This window comes from Macrobrachium nipponense, chromosome 11 (genome assembly GCF_015104395.2).
Source record: "Macrobrachium nipponense isolate FS-2020 chromosome 11, ASM1510439v2, whole genome shotgun sequence".
NCBI classification, from domain to species: Eukaryota; Metazoa; Arthropoda; class Malacostraca; order Decapoda; family Palaemonidae; genus Macrobrachium; species Macrobrachium nipponense.
Genome location: NC_061087.1, coordinates 47069965 through 47092429, shown reverse-complemented (window position 1 = coordinate 47092429; position 22465 = coordinate 47069965). Strand labels below are relative to the sequence as shown.

General features: G+C 40.7%; 1 protein-coding gene across 16 annotated transcripts in view; it reads right to left on the bottom strand.

The window, feature by feature from the left end:
* LOC135205702 (uncharacterized) overlaps positions 1–22465 on the bottom strand; it is a 1031110-nt gene that overhangs the window by 105992 nt on the left and 902653 nt on the right. For all 16 annotated transcript variants that reach the window (XM_064236823.1, XM_064236798.1, XM_064236782.1 and 13 more), the window contains one exon: positions 14370–14723. In XM_064236823.1, coding sequence (XP_064092893.1) covers positions 14370–14723 — 354 coding nt within the window. The remainder of the gene's footprint in view (positions 1–14369; positions 14724–22465) is intronic.

Here is a 22465-nt window from a genome sequence, read left to right as displayed (position 1 = left end):
CCTCAAAATTGTTCAACTCCACAAAAAATTCAGGGAGACAGAATAAAAACGACGTTCATCGCCCGTCCCAAACAACCACCATCACTTCAAGAGTGACATCCATTCCACATGCAAAATTGATTATTGAAGTTTATTTCGACAAGAACACAGAAAAGATGTTCCAGTGTGACTGAAGACGACTAGAACCAAGGTCAAATCCAATTTCTGCTCTTTCCTCTTCTGATGCAGAGGCCGACAGACAGGCAACCTGATGCACGTCCTTATCTATCCCGAACCCCTTGGACAGCCAGCGTGAAGAAGCGCCACTTTCAAATTGAACACGAACAGGAGAGCGAGGATTAACTAACCAGTCTTTTGAAATCCGCAAGATTAAAGGAATATGGGGATATGGAAGTATTAAAGGATTCCAGAGCTTTGCAGATTAAAAACTCTCACAACCTGGGAATGACGCCACTTCTACACTTTAGGTGACTAGCAATGGTGTTCATGTACAACGCATGTTCGATCGTCAACTGTTCTGTATGATATTTGTAATTTTAGTCTCTCTCTCTCTCTCTCTCTCTCTCTCTCTCTCAAGAGAGATGAAACCTTCTTTGCAATCCCATAAAAAGTAGACTAGATAAGAATAGAGAAAACAAGGTTGTATTATATCTCGTCTATAAGATAACACACCAATGATCTTGATATTTTGGATCCAAAATTTCTGAGAATGTTTGGTTTGGTTAGCTTAGTTTTCTGATTGTTAGCAAGCTATACCAGCGGGCAAAAACATCGCACCTGAACCTCACGAAAATTCTGCCAAAGGTGATCTCGTGACTACATATTTCTGAGAAGGATATTAATGTTTCTTGGGGGAGAAGGGGTGGGGGGTTGTTTGTTTGTTTAGCCTTGGCCGAGGTTTGCGTTATCCAAAACACTCATGTCCAAGTCATAAGACGGTACTCTTACAGAATTCCACAACCACCTATCAATGGGACGAGCTGAACTAGGATGTGGTATCCAGACGAAGGAGACCCACAGTGCTTATATTAACTCAGCAAAACCGGAAGCAGAGCATAAAGTCTGGTCACCGGCAATTCCTGAGAACAAGACTCAGGCTAGATGCCCCGCTGGCCTTAGAGACTGCAAGAACCCGGAAAGTGTACATCATCCTGGGAATCTACTATAATGTATGGCATTAGAAAAGGAAGATGAGGAGGGTCAAGAGCAACAGAAACCGTGAGGACAACGTTAGGTGAGAAAAAAGAAACGAGTTCAAGAGCTGCTGTAGTACACTGGGAGAACGAGATATAGATCTATCGGATCAAATGGAATAAAATAGGTTTCTATTTGTCTTCTTATAAAATCATGACAATTACATTTGGTGTTTATAAGACAAGATAGGATCAAGATACAAGATGAATTCATTTTATTTTCAGGAAAACTCTCTCTTAGTGCACAGATGGCAGAACTTCCTAGCAGACTGAAAGCAGGCTGGAATAATCACACAAGTCAGGAACGACTGACGTATCCGTCCCCCACCCGAGGCCTGAAAAGGAACAAGGCATAAACAAAGTGCAACAACGCTTTCACTAAACTAGAACTCGATGATGACCTCCAGAATAAAGTGATACGAAATCAGGATTTTGGTCCCACAAAGAAAAGAGAGGAGGAGCACTGACATCAACCCACCCAGAACCTTCAAGACACCAAAGCTGTTGTTTTATGAGAATTTTACTTGAAGAAGAGGTCGTTGCAAAGTCGCAAGTTTTACATGGCGATCAGAAGGCCCCGAAGGGAAGATATTTTTTAGGGGTCGTTGGAGCGATTCAACACAAGAAAGGGAGCAAGAATATTGGATGCATGGACATGACTACCGTATTCGCTGGTGAACAATGCGTTCCATCACGCTAATACCAATAGAAGACTGGAGGCTCATTCACTCTTGAATTCCTTTTAGTGCCAAGGAGTCGGTGATCCCGGTGGTTTCATCAGCTCATCTCCTGCGTGGAAAACTTGAGTTGAGCACCAAAGTGCGAAAACAACAAACAGAACCTGCAAATGAGCAACCTAAGGTCACTGAAGCGCAACCCAAAACCTCGGAGATTCAGAGAACAGCAGTAGGTATATAAGTGCAATGAATGAATGAGTGGGTAAAATGATTAGCGAGGAGATTCAAGATCCACGAATCATACCTCTGAGCGTATTTGTGCCACTTAAGGAGAACATGGGAGAATCGAGGCGAAAACGTCTACAAAAGGCTGTGGTCAGAGATCTAGAAAGATGTAGTTCACTAAAATAGCGATGAACATCAAGACCACGATATTAGAGAAGAAGTAAGGCTAGTCTCCTTGACATTACAGTTAAAACGTTAAAGTAGATAAAAAACGAAGCAACTACGCACGTATATCAGAGAAAGCGATCAGTTTGTCAAAACTTCTATAAACCTGGAATGGATTTAAAAACAACCTTCAATCAATTTTTTGTTTATCTGCCAGTATGGAAGTCCTCCGGCATGACTACGTTAGACAGAAAGCCACACAAAATACAATGAAATGCCGCATGATGAAGAAAGCTGTATGAAAAAAAAATATTTTAGTGCTTGTTCGACCAGTTTCCCCAACACTTGCTGGATTATAAAACAATAACCACAAAACTAGCATGCATCATTACAGTAATATCATCTCCAAATATCAAGAAAATGCAAATGACTATACAAAAGTCGCCAAAACAGAGTAGTCCATTGCAAAGCTTCCGGGGAAGTAGTACTGGCAATGCACCTGAATGGAGAACAAACTGACGGTTGCCTGCCGACACAAAGTTTGGCCTTTTTATTGCCAGTGTTGAGCATTCACTGCATTCATAATCACATTCGTTCACGCTTAATATTTCGAAATTTAATGCTTAGATTTCTGATCAATTATATAAAATGAGTCAAGTTTATAACTGATGCTTCATTTCTCGAAAAACTCTGAATGACAGAATTAGGTCAAAGGCTGGATTGAAAAGAAGTTGTTTTGCCGCAGCCTAAAACTATCGAACTTTTTAAAACAACGCAACGAAATGGTATAACAAAACTGATTTTCATGCCTCCTACATTCCAAAGTCCACGCTTCTTCCAGGACTCTCATAAGCTCATTTTTTGGTCACATTGTTTAGAATGAAAAACTGGTCAATGTCTAAAACCCTCAAGTATGTGTCCAGCAATTATTATTTCAAACCTGGTTCTTTTGGTCTTGGTATGCTTGTGTGAGTCCAGAGGTCCACAGTAAGCCATTTTGTGCCATTTCACAACAGAATTCTATGCCAGAATGGAATCCCAACTGATGGGGCGAAGATTGGGGTGGCATAATGATCTTTCTACAAATTGCACTTCTACAAACTGTACAGAATCTACAGGACATCACATGCTACAAAATGGTATCGTGCCCAGCGCAAAAAAGCGTCCTGCCTTTTTGTTTTGCATTTTTGAGCTACAGGATAAAGGTGATTTTCAGAGGCAAGGAAGAAATTTAAGCAACGTTAAATTATGAATTTCCTGAAAGCGTCTTTGGAGAGCTAGAAGAAATAAAAAATAAAAGAAATGTTGGAGAAACTGACATCAATTACTTTTGGTGGTGAGGAGGCTTTCAGAATTGAAAAAATGGAGCTTTTGTGCCACTTGGCAGCATTTTAAAATGGAATCAAGGCATAGTCAGCGATAAAGAGCTAGATTGAAGGAGGAATTCATTTAAATGATCAAATGAAAAAGTTCTTGGTGATTGTCAGAATGAAATTCGGGAGCTGATGACTGATTAAGAAGCGAGATATGTTCTGGACCCTGATGTGGGAATCGTATCCACCAATGGCCGAAGGTTATTCCTGCTATGCTGCCTTTTGTGTCGACATATCTGGAGAAGTCAGGCTTCTCAACCGACTTCAGAGGAAAACTAAGCACTGCCCTTTCAAGCAGTCCTCTATTCGTCTAATAGTTGGCAAAGAAATCTAATCATAGGTTTTTTTCACTGACTGTGATCTTCATAGGAATCAAATGAAATACAATACACTTGTATCTATTATCTATTAGCTCTGTATATTGAGCTAAACTTTAGCCGTTTTAGTCTGGTCATTATGAATAAAACAGAACTAATTTTAAAACTAAATTCTGTTAATCTAATTAAAAACACTGATGAACAAGTGTCGAAAAAATAACAGATGTTCAATGTTACTTCAAACTTTTAAGCAAGCCCCTTTTCAGTCACAATTCTGGAAAGGGCGAATGACACTCTGATTTATATAAACAGAAAAGGCTACATGGATCACTGGGTAAGGGCGTGTGCTTGCATATGGCGAGTTTAATCTAAACCTACCTCCAACGCGACTTCTTTGGTCCCTAGAATTGAAAAAAAGGTCTACCGATACTTCATACAGAGTGAGAACCACTCGTGAAATCTGCTGTCCTTAGTACGAAACGATACTCTTATCCATCCCATGGCTATATTTCACTCATGATTTTCATATTTTCATTCTCAAAGGTCAGACTCTTTCCATAATGCTCCTGTTAATCTGACCTGACATGTCTTCACCTTGCCATATAGAGAGATATTCCACCTCTATAACTTCTCCCTTAATACCAATAATTATTTCTAAAAGCCAATAGCTAGTAAGTCTTCATTTGAATGACTGTTGCAATATATTGCATGATTCACCCTCGGGCTACACCTATTCTAAACCTATCCATGAATACCTTTACCTCCCGTAAAGTACAAGTCTATCAACCAGCTCTTACTTCTCGCCAAACCGTTGATGTCAACAACAATATAGCAAAATCGACAGCGCTCAAGGACAAATACCTGAAGCTTCTTTCTTCAGTTACCTTTTACACGGAAAAAAAAAAAGTCTGTGGCAATACAGTAAACAGAGCATCCTTGTAGATCACCTGAAATGCTCAATAAAACGACCGTCAGTCAAAGTTCGTCAGAATGATAGGAAGAGTAGACTCAAGGAAGGAGACACCAAACTTCTACTAATAGCCTATTTGTGTACTTCTCCAAAAATGCTGTCAAATGTCTTTTCAGAGTCAACCAAACAACAAACTTGAGGAGACACCATAAAGTTAAAAACCCGGCCCCCACAATCACAATCACCGACGCCAGGACATGAATCACGGGCCCCTCCCTTCCTTCATAGGGGCAACTCTTTCTACGCGAGGCTCACCCATCCACCCTCGGACCGGACCCTTCCTTCCGTCCACTGACGACGTCGTCCTGGTTATCCGGCCACGGCCCTTCCTTCATCCACCATCCTCAAAGGACGATTTTATGAATGTTGTCGCGTCTGGCTTTGTTTCTCTTTTTTTCACTTGTGTTCATTTTACCCTGACGTGAAAGCAGAAAGTTGATGGTTCAAGGGATTATAAACGTGCGTCTTCCCGTCGTGGTCCAATTTCAACAATGGAAAAGGAACAAAGCCGGACGCAGCAAGATTCATAAAACCGCACTTGGAGGACTTATCGTATAGAAGATCAGAACGTTTAACCGATTATTCATAATTATATATTATATATATATATATATATATCTATATATATAGAGATATATAATATATATATTATATATATATTATATATATATAATATCATCGCAACCTAACGTTCACCTTTCGAATACTGTTGTACGGAATAACTGTATTCGTGAGGTCATTATACCCACCATTTTTGTAGTTACCAACAACACCCCATACCGAACTTCTACAACATAAACTGTCAGTTAAATATTTTTGTTTTTTCTACTTTTCGATTCATCTCTCTATCATCTATCTATCTATCTATCTATCTATCTATCTATCTATCTATCTTATTATCTATATATATATACATACACACATATATATTTATGCAATGTATTTTTCGATTCCCATATTAAAAACCTAACACGACTTAAAACTGACATAAACAAGAAAATGTTGGAGAAAGAAAAAAGAAAAAAAGAAAAAGGTTGAATACTGGAAAAGCGACAGATGAAGCTGCAAATGAGGAGTATGATATAGTATATGGAAATCAAAATCAAACACCGAAACGTATGACAAAGGAGCATCAGATGCCTCGGGGAGAGAGAGAGAGAGAGAGAGAGAGAGAGAGAGAGAGGGGATGTTAGCAGAAGTATGAAGGATGAACCAAAGACTAAAATATGAATGTGAAGTGAAGAATGGTGCCCTTCAGAGAGGAGGAAGGGAACAGTTGAGCGGGGAACTCAACGGAGCACTGCCACAAATGGAGACAGAGCATCTAACATCACCAACTGCATTAAAAACCAGAGAGAAGCTTCACTTTCAAAGCCTCATACTGGATGATCTCGAGTTATGTCAGAAAAGGTGGGAGGAAAATCATCAAGAGAGCTTACTCGATGCAGCCATGAACCGTGTTTCTCTCAAGCCAGGGGTTGGGGTGACACTGACATCTTCCAGGTGACTGAGGAGGAGGGGGAGGAGGAGGAATACTTAGCATTGCCCCATTGCGACGTTTTTCCTGACTATATTATCCTGCTTTCCCTGTTATGTCAAAGATGCCATTCAGCATGGCGCTTCCTCTAACACGCTCTAATCATCTAATGAATGACTACCCATATTCCAGGTCTAGCTGTGCCCTTCATGCAAGAGGGGTGACAGGACTAGTGTGCGTGTGGGGGTGTGGGGGTGTGGGGGGTGGGGGGGAGGGGGGAATATCAGCAGGCCCTCAAAACACTTCTGACGACTACTTGAGTCTTTCTCACGCCTGGCTAAAAAATACATGGCGTTGGCATTTGTTCGTCGGTATACTTAGGTAACAATATTCTTCATCGTAAAAAACGAGAAGATGAGTATTCCTTCAAAACAATGGCGTACTTTAATGCAAGACCAACTCCTGAACACATTTCAAGGGCATACAGACATTCGTGGTAGTCGTGTGGTAGTAGCAAGATTGACTACAAAAACAACCGTTGAAATGAGACTTCTAACAATGGCTGCCTGTAATCCAGCTATCCTCTCCATCTTTTTGTACTTTATCAAAATCCTACCAACAACGGACTACTTCGTCAACGAACTTACATTTCGAGATATCAATTTTTGTTTGACTAAATCCCACTCAATCCTTAACCAGAACAGTGAATTTGACTACAGCCAGAGATTTTTAGCTTCGCCGACGAAATACATGTACTGCCAAAGGTCCATTTTCTAAAATGCGGAGATTTGAAACTCGTCGTCTTCCTACAGCAACGAGCAAGGAGTAGCTGCAGGGCAGGTATAAAGTACAGACTGCGGAGATAAGCAAGCAGCGAGGAGACAAAAGGGACGCGAGATGACGACGACGACAGCTGCAGGCACAGGCACACCCGAGACCCGAGAGAGAGAGAGCGCCAGTGAAGGAAGAAGAGAGCTCTGACTTTTCTGAATAACAATACGTGCGAGGATTCAGACCCCCGGGGGGAACAATGGGGATGGAAAGCCAGCTTCTCAGGCATGCTAATGCCTATCAGCTATTGTATATATTTTCCTTTCATCATCTGGTTTCGCGTTAATAATATCGTAAAATAAAATCATTCACATGATTCACGCTGCGAAATATGGAAATATCTTGCTTTTTTTTTAACTTGGTTCCCACCACTTTAAAAAAAAATAAAGTTCATAAAAACTCAAACGTAGAAAAACAGACCAAGACCAACAAGTCCCCAAGAGAATCCTATACTCACATTTTCCTTTTTGGTAGATTTCTGAAAAATACACTGAATGCGAACCAATGCAGTTCATTTTCTAATATAACTTCTTTCATATAAATATACAAAAAAAACATTATAAATAGTTCCAAAATAATAACTAAATATAAGTAAGTCTAAAGTTGCCGGCAGTTGGGTCATTATCCACACCGCGTTAAGAGACCTGATGTCTCACCGGCCCAAGATTTGAGGATTTTTATTATTTAGCGTAGCGAAAAGAGGAGCAAGCAAGAAAGGAGCGCGATCAAAAGTTGAGCTCAGAGAAAATTTGTGACAAATCAAACTGGAAGTGGCTGCAGAAGACAAGAAAGGGCTGCAAAAACGCACGTTAGATGGGAATGAGGCTGCCCATGATTATCGCCCTTAAGCCTGAAATGTACACTGTATAAGCATGTCAGATTATTTGTGAACGTTGAGAATCCGATAAGCTGCTATATCAACAATGACGGGATGCTCAATCAAAGAACTAAATGATACCGAATAATAAATCAGAAATCGGGTTCAAAATATACCATATTTGACTGAGGCAATCATCACCAGAAAGTCAATAGAGTAACCTGGAACTTCGAACTATCATCACTCTCTCTGTCGAAGCTGTTCAATTTGGTTCTCGTGCAAAACCTGACGCTAGATCACTTCATCTGATTTTGTATGTTCAGTTCTTGATGATTTCCACTTGCCACTTGCCCTCTACTCTTGAAAACCTCCGAATACACACACACACACACACACACACACACACACACACACACACACACACATATATATATATATATATATATATATATATATATATATATATATATATATATATATATATTGATTTGAGGGCTTGTACCCTCAAAACGTAGGCCGAAAGAAAGGGCAGGTGCCATCCACAAGGGAGCGATGGACTCGTTCTTGAAAGTGCGACCGAAGGAGCATGAGGGAATCTCAAAATCTTCAGAGTACGAGACAAGAAAATTGAGGAATGGGGTGGACTGACGGATATAGTGAAGCTTTTGAAACTGGAATATAAAATCTAGGAAATAGGCCAAGCGCTGGGACTTATGAGGTCATTCAGCGCTGAAAATAATGTTGAAAACATTGTTAGGAAAGGGTGGAAAATAAGATGGAAGAAAGAGGATATAATTGGAGGTAGAGTAAACTGGATGAAAGATGCAGCTGGGGGCCAAAGAGACACTGGAAAGAACCTTGCAGATCTCTCCTCTTGAGGTCAATGGAACAGACGAAAAAACTTCTTACAGAAGAGGGACACAGATGCCCCTTTTTGGCAGAAAGAAAGAACACTGACAGAAGAATTCTGCTAGGGCAAGGCCGTCCATCACATGAAGTGCCGATGAAAACCAACGGAGGCGACGGGAGGAAAGAGACAGAGCAACTCACGAAGGCAGCAGCAGCAGCAGCAGCAGTATTCCGAATCAGGTTGAACAAAATCATATACTAAAACTTTCATGACCGAGATGCGCAAAAGAACATACTACAGAATAACAGAAGCGCCTGATTTTTCTGAATTCGATTTAGCAACCTGAACTACATGATCTCTTATAGTTCTAAGTCACGACTACCGTTTAAGGGTCAGCCATTTGATGAGGTCCGTCAAATCTTTTCCGGCCCCTTTCATTCTTGCCAAGGGTTTTATTTGGGACTAAGTTACCATGCATGTGCTTCATCCGTCACTTTTTGGGCCTTTCCAACCATTGGCATTCTGCTGTCACCTTCTTTAACTGTAGGGTAATTTACTGAGCCTGTGTCACTTCCGAAAATAGTAAGAGTAATTTAGAGCCCAACTTCCTTTCTGATTATGTGTCCAAACCATCTCCAACTATCATCCATTATTTGAACACCACATCTCTCTGCTACTCCGCCCCCTCCCCCCAACACCGACAATGAATTGTTTTTTTATCCAAACCGTTTTGGAATCTAATCTGTACACTTTGTAAATGCCCTAGTCTGTGTAATATAAAGAAGCACGTCTTGCACGTGTTATTTCAGTTTTTTCTCGATCTACTTACAGGATATTCATATTTTTCAGCTACTTAACCATCACTTCCTGGTTTATCAAGGTTGCTGCTGCTTTTCTGCTTTGTTCATTTTCAGTTCCTTACAGTCCACTATGTCACAAAGGTAACCGAAATTTCTTTTACCCCATCCACATTCTGTCACAAAAAAAAAAAGAAAAAAATTATCCTCTTCCTTTCTTCACTGTCATCTTTTCATGCATGTCGTAAGTCAGCAACGTATTACCTCAAGTTGAACTTTCAAGTCCAGAGAGCTCACTATAACTTTTATTAGACAAGGCTACCTACCTTCACGCCTCCCTCTCCTAACGCTGCAGATTCCGCTCGGCCACTTCCCACACTACATCAATTGCCCTCTGTACTCGGCCCTCCCATCACCATAATTTATATTTCAGTTGCACTGATTTGCAGTAGTCTTACTCTACTCTGCTATTTCATTTTTCAACCACTTCTTCCAGGTCTTTTTATTCTAATCCACAACTTTAATTTTTTTAAAACACTTCTATGACCCTTTTTCAAACTCATCTGTTTTTTTAGCTTCCAGGGGCCTCCTGTTACTACTTCCTCAATTTCCATAATAAAAAGAAAATGGGTCAATCCAAATCCTATCTCAAATTCTGCGGATATACCAACCATTGACCTCACACTCGATCCTTTATCTTCGTAATGATCACCTAATCAACAGGCTTGGCCCTCTGGCATATTTTCTCAAGATCCTCAATTTTCTGCATTAGTCCTATTGTCAAGACTGCTTTTGCGGCCAGTTTTCCAGACATGAAGTCACACTGGCAATGATAAGCTTTACACATTTTGCCCGAACATTTTTTTTTTTATGTCTCCAGCCCGTTTTTATGTTTATATTTTAATTCCTTGTTCCAGCAGTCTTAATTATCTATGATTTTCAAATGTAGTGCATCACCCTTACATTTGCGTATCACTGGTATAATTAATTTCTATCGTCAAAATCTCATCCTTTTTCCAATATGACCGTTCATCCAGGTCATCTGTTGTCGGTTCCCAGCTGTTGTGACTGTGAGTGATGGGAGCAAGAAAGTAGCTGATTTGTAAGGTAACTGGTAAACGTGCTAGACTATGGTACGATGACATGAGGCTTGAATGACGAGGCAAGTGAGGCGAGAAGGTAGCAGAGTGATTGGTATAGATCTGGAAGAGGTGTTTTTCTGGGAGCCGAAGTTAAAAGTTGTTATTTTAAAGTGACTGTCGGTCTTGTTTCTGGTAGTGAAGTAAGGATACTGAATAAAGGAAATTTGGCTGAAGTTGTTGAGATCAGTTTCTCGTAAAGTGCATCTAGTATGTAAGTGCAAAGGACTGCAAGGGTAAGAAAGGCCGGGCTAGGTGAACGTAGTAAAAAGGTTAGCAACGGAAAAAAGATGGAGGATGACAAGTTTGTGAAAGGAGTGTATAACTCAGGAGGGCTGAAAGATTAAGCGAAAGAGCTACTGGATGGGGAGATCGTGGTTACTGATCAGTTACATGTAGGAGTTTATAACGTTGTTGGCAATGTGAAGATTTTCTCCTTTGAATCACTTCCTATCGTGGGAAAATTCTGTATGTATGTATGTATGTATGTACACACACACACACACACACATATATATATATATATATATATATATATATATATATATATATATATATATATATATATATATATATATATATATGATGGAATGTGTGTATGGGCATACCACAGCTCATATTAATGTGTCTTAAACTGGTACTTTTAAGTAACAATAAATACAGAAATAATGTAATTGAATATCTGAATGTTTCCCAGAGGTTTTCTTCGTGTTAGGACGCTGCAATGATATCATCTATAAGATATGTAAGGAACCTGTTCAGTTTGGGAGAGAAATGATTCTAAATGAGCAAATGACAGCAGACGTCGACCTTTCCTATAATCGTGTAGTGATGTCATTTGCGACCATCGGGGATGATAAAAATGTGGGAAAAGCATCTTTAAACATTTTCTAAACTGCCGTCAGTATAATTCATTAAGTAGAATAAAGACGAGATGCATAAAACATAAAATCCCAAAATGACGTCCTACAAAGAAAATTTATCTTTATGACAGCGATCATGACTAAATAAATGATCAGTAACAACAAGGGGCAAAAGAATTTGTTACTGATCCATTTTCCAAGTAGTAGTCTTCGTGGATAACGGGGAAGGAGGACGTTCCAATACTAACTTTCTCACCAAGAAAACCCTGAGAGAACATTTGGCAGCAAAAGAATTTTTGACAGTACGTAGTACATGCAAGGCGAAACTCCGTCGTTCAAAGGAGAGAGAGAGAGAGAGAGAGAGAGAGAGAGAGAGAGAGAGAGAGAGAGAGAGAGAGAGAGAGCGAAAATGGAAAATGACACAAGATATACCTCCAATTTCTTTTGGGCACGAAACGAACAGATCAAGAACAGGAAACTAAAAGAAGGATGAAGAAGGTAGAATTGCTGGTACGTAAGTAGGTGTGCAGATGGAAGAAAGGGTGTTGGTTAGTCTATATTGCTAGCGATGATAAGAGTGACGAGGGAGCCACGCGCAGCCACCATTCCCCATTCCTGCCTTATTGCAAAATCAGCTGTCGCCTTTCAGCCTTTGCTCCCTTGTGGTGGTGGTGGTGGTGGTGGTGGTGCCGTTGTCTGCTCTTCCCATCACTTCGGAGCCACCTGGGCTTCGCTCACTTCGACACCCACCCTCACCTCCGTCTCTTCTGTCCCTACTCCTTCCTTGCAGCTTCGCCTCCTCCTCCTCCTCCTCCGCCTCAACAACAAGCAATCACTCGTTTGTTTACGGAAACCACGTGCTACTTCATCCTTCCTTCCTTCCTTATCCCTATCCCAGCCATCTTCAATTGCTCTCCCTTGTACCTGTTTCCCCGTTCTGTCCTACTTATACTCTTACAGGGGCCCCCACCGAACATTTTAGACTTTTGGTTCGCAGCCAGTTTCTCTGGAATGAGATTGTGGTCTATATATATATATATATATATATATATATATATATATATATATATATATATATATATATATATATATTTGTGTGTGTACGTATGTATATATATATATATATATATATATATATATATATATATATATATATTATATATTATATGTATAAACACGTGTCTTTTACAGTAATGTAACTGCTCGATAAGGTCACGGAAGAGAGAAGGTTTACGACAGCACTAATTTTTAGTAGCACAACGTTGAACCAGAAACCGGAGCGAAGAAGCAACCTCCAACCTCCAGATGTGAGTCCCACAGCATCTTTCGGTCGAGAAAGAACAGATGCATTACTATCATATATAATAACGGAATATTCAAGTTACTCGACTACATAAAAATCTCAATACTTGAACTAAGCATGAAGCAGAATAAGATGCCAGTGCAAAAACAAACTGACTGCGAAAGCTCAGCGTTGAGCAGAACCATCACATCGGGCCGATTCTTTCAAGATCTGAGCCAAAATGGAAACAAAGGTACGACGCCTAATTTTGCGTTTTTAAGTCAGAGCAAACTAAAATGAATACGATAGTAATAGTATATTAATGGAAGGCGAATTCATACAGTGGACTCTTGTTATCCTTGTCCCAGTATCGAGTATTGGAGGAAATACAGCACTATAACAATACTATCACTGGCACATAAAGAAAGGTAAGTATCTCGTTGCCATTAATATTGCTACTCATGTCATCATACCACATAGTTTTGGATCTGCAACACCTCATGCACTGCACACACATTAAGCTTCAGCCCTGAGTCTCTCTACATCATTGATGAACAGCGGGACAAAGAGCTTTGCTACTGCGAGACTGAGCCAAATGGGCCCTACGGAGGCACAGGCTCTTGCTCGTGGGAGAAGCCCAGTAACAACTGGAAATCATTTCTCGATGAACATTTTCCACCGAGCAGTCCTTCAGTGCATAATTATCAATGAATGTGTCCCCTATTTGAACAGCTGACAAAAAAAATATCTTTCGAAGAGGATAAGCTTCCTTTACCAATAAAAAATTCCCATTCGATGTATAAAGAACACCCTCCACCAGACTTTATAATCATGGTCACTAGGCAGCTTAACTTGGCAGAGGAAGCTGACTCCAGTTTTCTCGAGTGGGTTAATGAACCAGCAATTGCCTCACTGTGGAGGGGCCCGACTTTTCATGACAGTGGGCCGTCGAATACCACCTACCAAGTTACTACTTGTATGCACAGTGTGTCCACCCTAAGCACACAAAGGGTTATCTAACTTGCTTTTAAAACATTCTCAAGTTAAATGAAATGAAATGGCGTTCCAATCTTCAAAGCTCATAATAACAATAAAAATATGCGTTACCTTACGAAAACAACTGCATATATTATATCCCGGGCGATTCTTAATTTTTTTCTTTCAAGATGGCTAATGCCACAGCCTTTGTAATGGATGCCGTATGCTTACATTCCTGAATGAAGGAGCGACGAAATTGGGGCATTGGATGCATAGCTATAGATTCCTCACATCGAATCTGCATGAATAAATAGATCAAATGACAGGCACCTGCATCTCTCGGTGGCCTCGGATGGACAGTGGACACCGACAACTAAGAAGTAAAGGGTGCACAACGATTGGGATGTTAACTTACCTGGCGTTGATGGACGAGATAGGAGAAGAACTCCGAAGCGCAGCAGCCGGGGCGCCGTCTTTGGAAGGGCTGTCGCCTTCTTCTTGGGAGTTTGAAGGGGAAGCAGTCCGGTTCCGGAACAGAGGGGACTGCCTCAGAATCTGCGTAGCGTCCATATCGGCGGGCGACCGTCGCCCGCTACTTCTCCAAGGGCTGCTCCTCAAGAATCCGTCGCCCGAGTCGGAAGACTCACTCGTCGTCGTCGTCGCTGTGGCCTCCGCCTGAGAGGACGAGGAAAGGGAGGCTGCGTCTCTCGCCGCCTCTTCAATGACTTCACTCGCCTTCTCAAGGCTGCGCAACTCCACCATACTTCGCCTGAAACAAAGAACATCGACAGTCAATATTTATTCTCTGGAAGGATGTGACGAAGCTTTCTCGCCAAAACGACATTACCTCGTTGACCAATATTGACTAACTTACATTTTTGACAGTTAAAGCTAATCCCTTCATTTTGAAAACTGCAACACCAAGGTAACGCTTCGGGCACCTATTGCGATCAGAACGAGATGCTGCAATCTGCAAAACGTTAACTCACTTGGTCTAACTGGCAGCCACTCTGTATTGCAACTCACAGATGCTGTAAAAATCTTAACTGAAACAATTGCTGGCTGGGTGCAGCATAAAACGCTCAGCACTCCCTAATTAATTATTATGGCTTTCCAACTAAAACCGGATATACGGGTGAACTCTCAGGTCATGAATATACTTGAAATTTCAAATCATAGAGTCAATTTTGTGCACTTTTAAATATATTTTCATAAATGTTAACCGAAGGAGAATGTTTTAGTTGATAATAATTTCTTCCTCTCATGGATTCGAACCAGCGCACAGAGAAATTAGGACTTCAGTAACGCTGGCCGAGTCAGTAACTCACTGAAGTCCTGATTTCTCCTCTGTGCGCTGATTCGAATCCACGAGAGAACGACATTATTATCAACTAAAAAAATTTCCTTTCGGTTAACATATATGAAAATATATTAATTCCGTGGTAGAGCAAATTGGATATTAAAGGATATTTGTTGCTTAGTGCATAAATATGCATGTATGTGTATGTACGTATGTATGTATGTATGTATGTAGTATGTATGTGTATGTGTATATAGTATATATATATATATATATATATATATATATATATATATATATATATATATTTAATTATGTATATATAAGTGTGTAGAATCTACTGTTCATTTTTACCAGATACATATGAAATTGTAATAGCCACAATGCCACGTTAACTTCTCAAATTCTTTGCTCTTTTTTTGGATACGCTTGTCACTACAAAGCCTTGTCTTTATATCCCCCGCCACAATATGAAAGGTCGAATGACAGTCATACTGAGGCTTCTTTCTCTCCCTTTGTTCAGGTGCAATTTCGGCCATTGTTCCTTTGGATTCAAGTGGAACATAGTCACGTCATCCTACATTAACTTGTGGAAATCAGAAATTCTTGGGCTACATTGTGAACTGACCTTTTCTATCACTGACTTGCCGAGTTTTGGAACTTTCTTCCTGCTTATGTATTTTCAGACACCCAAAAATATTTTACCATGAAAAGCCAGACCCAACCACGGGAGGGACACCCAGCCTTTTCTTTGCCTTTCCCCTGTCTATTTAGTTCTCGTTTTCTTTGAGCCGGGACAAACGGTTGTTCATCACACGCACTTTTGCACTGTCAACAAAAATGGGTGGAGACAAAATCAGGAGTTTTCTCAACATCCTGATTTCGGGATTAAGTTTGAGCACGGGATAATCTCTCCCTGATGAAGGCCACGAAGAACCATCAGCAAACAATTTCTCGGGTCGTAACAACGATCTCACGCATTCAGCTGCCTGGAATGTTCTTTTAGTTTGGGTGTTGTTATAACGCCACAATGATCACGGCGAAAACAACGGCTATCTAAATAACGGGAAGACCAAGCCAGAGGTGTGGTCCCACTTGTTTGCTGCGATCCAGCAACATCACAAACGGACACCAAAACACGATCAGATAAAGTAGAAAATAAAATGATAAAAGTTTTCATTTCGTCAAATTATGTGAGTAACATTATATCACTGAGTGACTTTTTTCACATTACATGTAAAGGCCAACATAACTTCAAAAGCATACTTCAGAGCAGAGTTACTCGTTCAATATATTTTTATAATTTCACTTATATTTTTTTTATATAATATAATACCAATAATTTCCTTGTGTGCTCCGTTGATGATGCAAACAAAGACAGTACTTACTCGTTATAGCGCAAGAAAACTTTAGGTTTTATTTTCTGGAGTTGTCACTGCAAAGCCCAAGTCTCTATCTTATCACACTGACGGATCATTACGAAGAATTATATATGGAGAGAGAGAGAGAGAGAGAGAGAGAGAGAGAGAGAGAGAGAGAGAGAGAGAGAGCGTCCGGTGGTGCCCGGTAACTGGGACTTATCAGTCAATTGATGGACTTCCTGTCTGTAAGTTGCTGTTTTGGTAGCGCTGGTGTATTTTTCTTTCATGCGGCTTACTCGTAATAAGCATTTTCATTCATAATAGTACGAGCTGTCGTCATTGCTCGTAGGCCAATCTATTTTTACAATGGTCTTTGTTCTCAACCTGGAAACCCTTTTCGGCCAATGGTTGTGTTCCACGTCCAGAGTTAAAGCTTTTCTATATTAGAATTTTCCCAAGAGGCCCTGTCAGAACATTCGCATCTCAGCTGCCTGTACGCTTCACCAATGACAGAATGGATAAAGAAGAAGAAGAAGAAGAAGAAGAAGAAGAAGAAGAAGAAGAAGAAGAAGAAGAAGAAGAAGAAGAAGAAGAAAAGTAAGCGTCCATCCCAAAGATCTTTCTGTTTTACCGACCATTTTTTTCCTCCTAGAATTTTGGTATGTTACGATGTGATTTTCTCTAACCTAGAATACAATTTTATCTTTCCCCCCTAATTTTCCACATTAGTTGCTGCAAATTTTACAAATTTATGTCAAGTTCAATCTACCCAAGCTAACCTCACTTCCCCTCTTCAAACTTTTCTTTGCGGAACCCAGTGAAATTTAACACAGAAATTGTAAGATGGCATTAAAACCAAATTGGAATTCTACAATAATGCAAAAACGCCATCCCTTGCTATCAGTATAACATCAACTTTTAGTTTTCTGTAAAAGAAAAGTGTTGAGATGGCTACTGAGGGGGCTAGGGGCCTGCAAATTGATGCGTCGATTATCCACCCTCCAGTCACCAAAAGTACCAAATTACAGCCTTCTAGCCTCAGTAGTAGTTTTTATTTTATTTAAGGTTAAAGTTAGCCCAAAGGAAGGAAGGAAGGAAGGAAGGAAGGAAGGAAGGAAGGAAGGAAGGAAGGAAGGAAGGAAGGAAGGAAGGAAGGAAGGAAGGCAGGCAGGCAGGCACACGACCCCCGAGAACTCTTTTGAGATGGTCTCGAAGTTGCTCACTCCTGGCAAGCTACTAAGACTATTAAGAAGAAGCATACTGGATACGTGAGGGAAAATAGCAGCATACAAAAATAATAGAAAAAGAGAACGGACTGCCCTATGCTTCTGCGATCATTTCAGACTTACAGCATACATCCTGGTCACCGACCTCCATTTAAATCTTATTTTACCAATAGTACCTGATATAGATAACAGACTTACGTAAGAACTATAAAATTATTCTCCTCGGCCCAGTAACCGAACTTCCGTGTTAACCCCTGCATTCCAAATCGAATGATCGTGGCCGTCCTGCAGCCCTGCAGACAAAACGTTCCCACATATATACTACAACAGTTAGTTCCCTGGGGACGACGGGTTTCAAACACAATAATAGAATGTCATCATCATAAATGACAATGAAATTCGAGAGCACTGAACATTTTAAACCATATATCGTATTGTGCCGATAAATATTTAGCAAGCAAAAACCGTAGCTAAGAGAAGTTGACCAATTTCAGAATTCGGGGATTTCCATGAATAATCCAAGCGTGGTCGGGACATCATCTGATGCTTTCATCTCCCTCAGATGCAGCTTCAACATGGTTCCATTTCACAACAAAATGAAAAAAAAAATTCAGCAATATATTTGGCCTGGAATTAAACTCACAAGTCGCTGTGCTTGGTCTAAATATCTGGATCACCATCTCATTAAAAAAAAAATGTCTTGAATGATGCAATGATCTTATTCACGCAAAATTCAAGTGGGGAATATACAACATAAGTTCGTGGAGAAGGCGTTAATGAAGAGGTTCTCCGAGTGTGTTGAATAAAAATATACTCAACACAAATATCATTTTGGATAGTAAGGCTACTTACTACATGTGTCATGGCTAAATCTCGGTTCCTTGTAATAAAATAGTCTCTAAATATATGTGTCAGCTTAACTATTTTTAATCCCAGTGACTAAAGTTTGACTGTCAAAACTGTCCTTGGCTGCAATCATGTTTTCATACAGGGGGTTGTTCTTCCCTTCTCTGTTCACTGAATGAACAACATCTCGGCACCCAGTATTTGCTACGGCAACATAACAGTTCCCAATATTTCACTCCAGTGACTTTCTGTACCTTTGCTAACAGGCTTTGGAATTTTCCCCCGCTTTCATTTTCTTTGATGCCTAGCGTCCTCCACATGCCAAGGGAGTCAGTCCCTCATCACTCTCCTCTCGGGTTAGACATCATTTTTGCCTTCTGTCCGTTTTCTTCTCTCCATCAGAACAGGTTTTTTTTTAAAAGGGTAATCATTTCAATATTCCACCCAGCTGAACACACACAAACATACAAACAAGCACACACAAACACAAATTACCACACACCATCTCCAATTCGGAAGGGTGGCGCCAAAAGGGCACCTACAGCATTCTGGGGTCTCAGGAAGTCTTGGGAAAGAGGCTGCTAATCTCACACCTTATTTTTTCGGCCTCACTTGACCATGTTACCTATTTACAGCCGGTTAGACTGATAGGCAGTAGGACGGAAGCGATTCATGAACAGCAAACGTGAGTTGAGCGCAGCACCAATCTACCATGTCGACAAATTAAGTGATTGCAGCTTCCAAGTTTGTGTGTGTGTGTGTGTGTGTGTGTGTGTGTGTGCGCGAGTCTGCGTGACACCAGGTCAGCTAATATCAAATGCTACCACGATTCTAATAAAACATCACCTGAGCACCGCAGCCCAATGAAAAACATAGCTTGAAACTTTCATGCATCATGCTCTAGCGGAACAATGTCCAATCCACGGAGTGAAGAGCCTCTGGCGAAGAGTCAACGACAAACACTTCCATAACGTTTAATTTGTGTTGCTCTTTTTAAAGCGAGGCATCAGATCGTCAAAGATGGGGGGCTCACAATTCCACACCCAGCACCAAGGTCTAGAGAATGTCATTTAGGCCTTGCCCAACAAACACTACAGTTGTGCTGGGGCGTGCACAGACTTTCAGAGGGGCAGGGGCTCAATAATATACGATATATAAAAGAAGAAATGTTGAAGGATAATGTGACTCTTAAAATCTATTAAATTCAATACATTTTATTACAGAAAGTAGAATTATCAACCTGCTTCCATTGTAAGATTTTCAAGATATTATTAACACACGAGTGGAGTCACACACCTACACTGGACGGCCCTTCGCTACTACTAACCATCAGAATTTTGAATGATTCGGACTTGGGCCGTCCCGTCGGAAGGTGGACTGACCGTTTGGCGGAAATATGCTATTGACAAACAGCAGTCCAATATCAATCAACCGACGTATAATATGATCCAATTAAAAGATTATTCCCGGCAAAAAGGGCACCTTAGCTATGACGAAGAAAATGGGCAGGGCTGAAGCACCCATAGCCCCACCCCGCTGTGCACGCTCCATCACTTGTACATACCGAGAGAGTAGCTAAAGCGCTCAGTATGCGTGGATGTTGCACGGATGAGCACAGCTGTATGACTGTGTATGTTTAGTAAACGAAGAAAGCTCAGTATTATGAAAGTGAAACGAGGTGAAATGTCGGTGTACAAGAAGACCAGGTAAGGGAAAAAGGGTCTGCGTAGGTTGCGAAAGGAAGTTTTTTGTTGATTCTCGAATTTGGAAGTAAGGCTCGAAAACCGGAGTTGGTTCACGAGGTGAAATATGGGAGTAACTAAAAAAAAAAAAAAATAAATAAAAGCCTGAAAAAATGTTTTGATGACATTAGGCAATGATTTAGGCCTGAGGGAAAATAGCAAATGTGACGGTAGGAAGAACAAGGAGGGTGAATACTCTGGATGAGGATAATCCGCCACGGAATAACCTGCCAAATCTCAGCAGAGTATTAAGGATGGTAACGGATGACACGGATGAAGCAAATAGAGCCACAGAAGAGGGACAACTAAAAAGGACTCCACGAAGAGGCCAAATTATTATCTAAACTAATCGACTGATAATTCCTGGAATAAGTAAGAGAACAAGAAAGACTTGAGGACTAATGGACGCACCCGTCAAGAAATGAAAGTCCGCGCAAGAGGGAGAAAACGAAGAGTAGGCACTGAGAAAGAATAACGAATACAGAATGGGTAGAACTAGGAAAGGCTAAAAATAAAGGACCGGAAACGGATGCTAAGACCTTGAGAGGACACCGCCAATACGATGTGGATGCTCAATGGTAAGCAGGCATTACATGGGAGAGATAAACGGAAAGTTTGTGATGAATGCTTGCATTACTGAATGACAGAAACTGATCTCGACAGCACGCCTCAGATTTTCCCTCGCACAGCGCGACGGCGTGAGGGCAGCGAGACCATAATTTCAGTTCGACGAGGGAAGACGGCTGCTTCAGTCCGTTGCTTCAAAAATCCTTTGTGTAGTACATGTTGACCTAGTAAGCAGTAGGCTATGTACCCAGTGGTTCGTCAACTGTGATGGGAAGCAGCCACTGTAGATAAGGGCACTTGGCCAGAAATAGCATCCGGAAAGAAAGGCTGCAAACAAAAATGTTTACAGTTTCTTGAGCCAATCTATTTAAGGGAAAAAGGTACACATTTGAATAAACGCGTACACACACACATAATATTACATAAACATACCTATACATGAAAGGTTTTCCTCTTTAACTCTACTTGCGACCTACAATAGTCACCTGACTTCTAAACAAAGGTTCAAAGGGATGAAGGGAATATGACGCTCAGTGTTCCCAAGCTACCTGGAATTGAATTAGGGTCTTTTCAATTGAGCGGAAAACGCGCTGCTAACTACAACAGATGTGAGAGAGAGAGTTCTTTGTTTTAATTTACTTCTCTACCGCAGACTTTCTCTTTCTTAACTCTTCAATAGAATGGCAATAGTTAGGCCTTAGGCGTCCGAAATGCTTCTCACAAAATTTACCATAGTAGACCTAAAGTGGCCAGAGAGAGGCAGAGCGGGATAAGATTCTTGCAGCATCGAACTAAAAACAGGGGATCGTTACTCTTTCTCTCTTTCACGCCAACAATCTGTCCCGGGATAACTCACTTCGGCTTTTCCCCTCTAAGCCTAAGTGCCACAGCCAGAGGCTCCGCACGCCATCAACACACCTGCACTTGAAAGGCGCCACAGGAAAAGGGCGGCGCCCCTTTTCAAATCTTTACCACGACATTCTCCTCATAAGAGTTCACTCTTAGAGAGAGAGAGAGAGAGAGAGAGAGAGAGAGAGAGAGAGAGAGAGAGAGAGTATATATCTCCAATGTAGCACGAAGGAACACGTGATTGAGAATATCCTTAAATCCGCGGTAGAAAAGTAAGTGAAAAAGGGAACTTGGAGCAAGTACTTTCCTAGTTTATTCTACATTTTCAAGTTCACACAAGTACTTGTTCCAAGTCCCCAGCTTCTTTGACCTTTCTACCATGGATTTAAGTATATATATATATATATATATATATATATATATATATATATATATATATATGTATATATATAATCTACCCATATAATTTTTCCTTATCTGGAGGTGGCGGCGTCAGAAGGTACAACAACTGTTCACTCAACAAATAGTGTCGGGGATGATGCTGCTAACCCCACCTCCTCCTTCTTAAACCCAAGCATATGCTGCTTCACATTTACAGCTGACTAGACCTGTTAAACAAG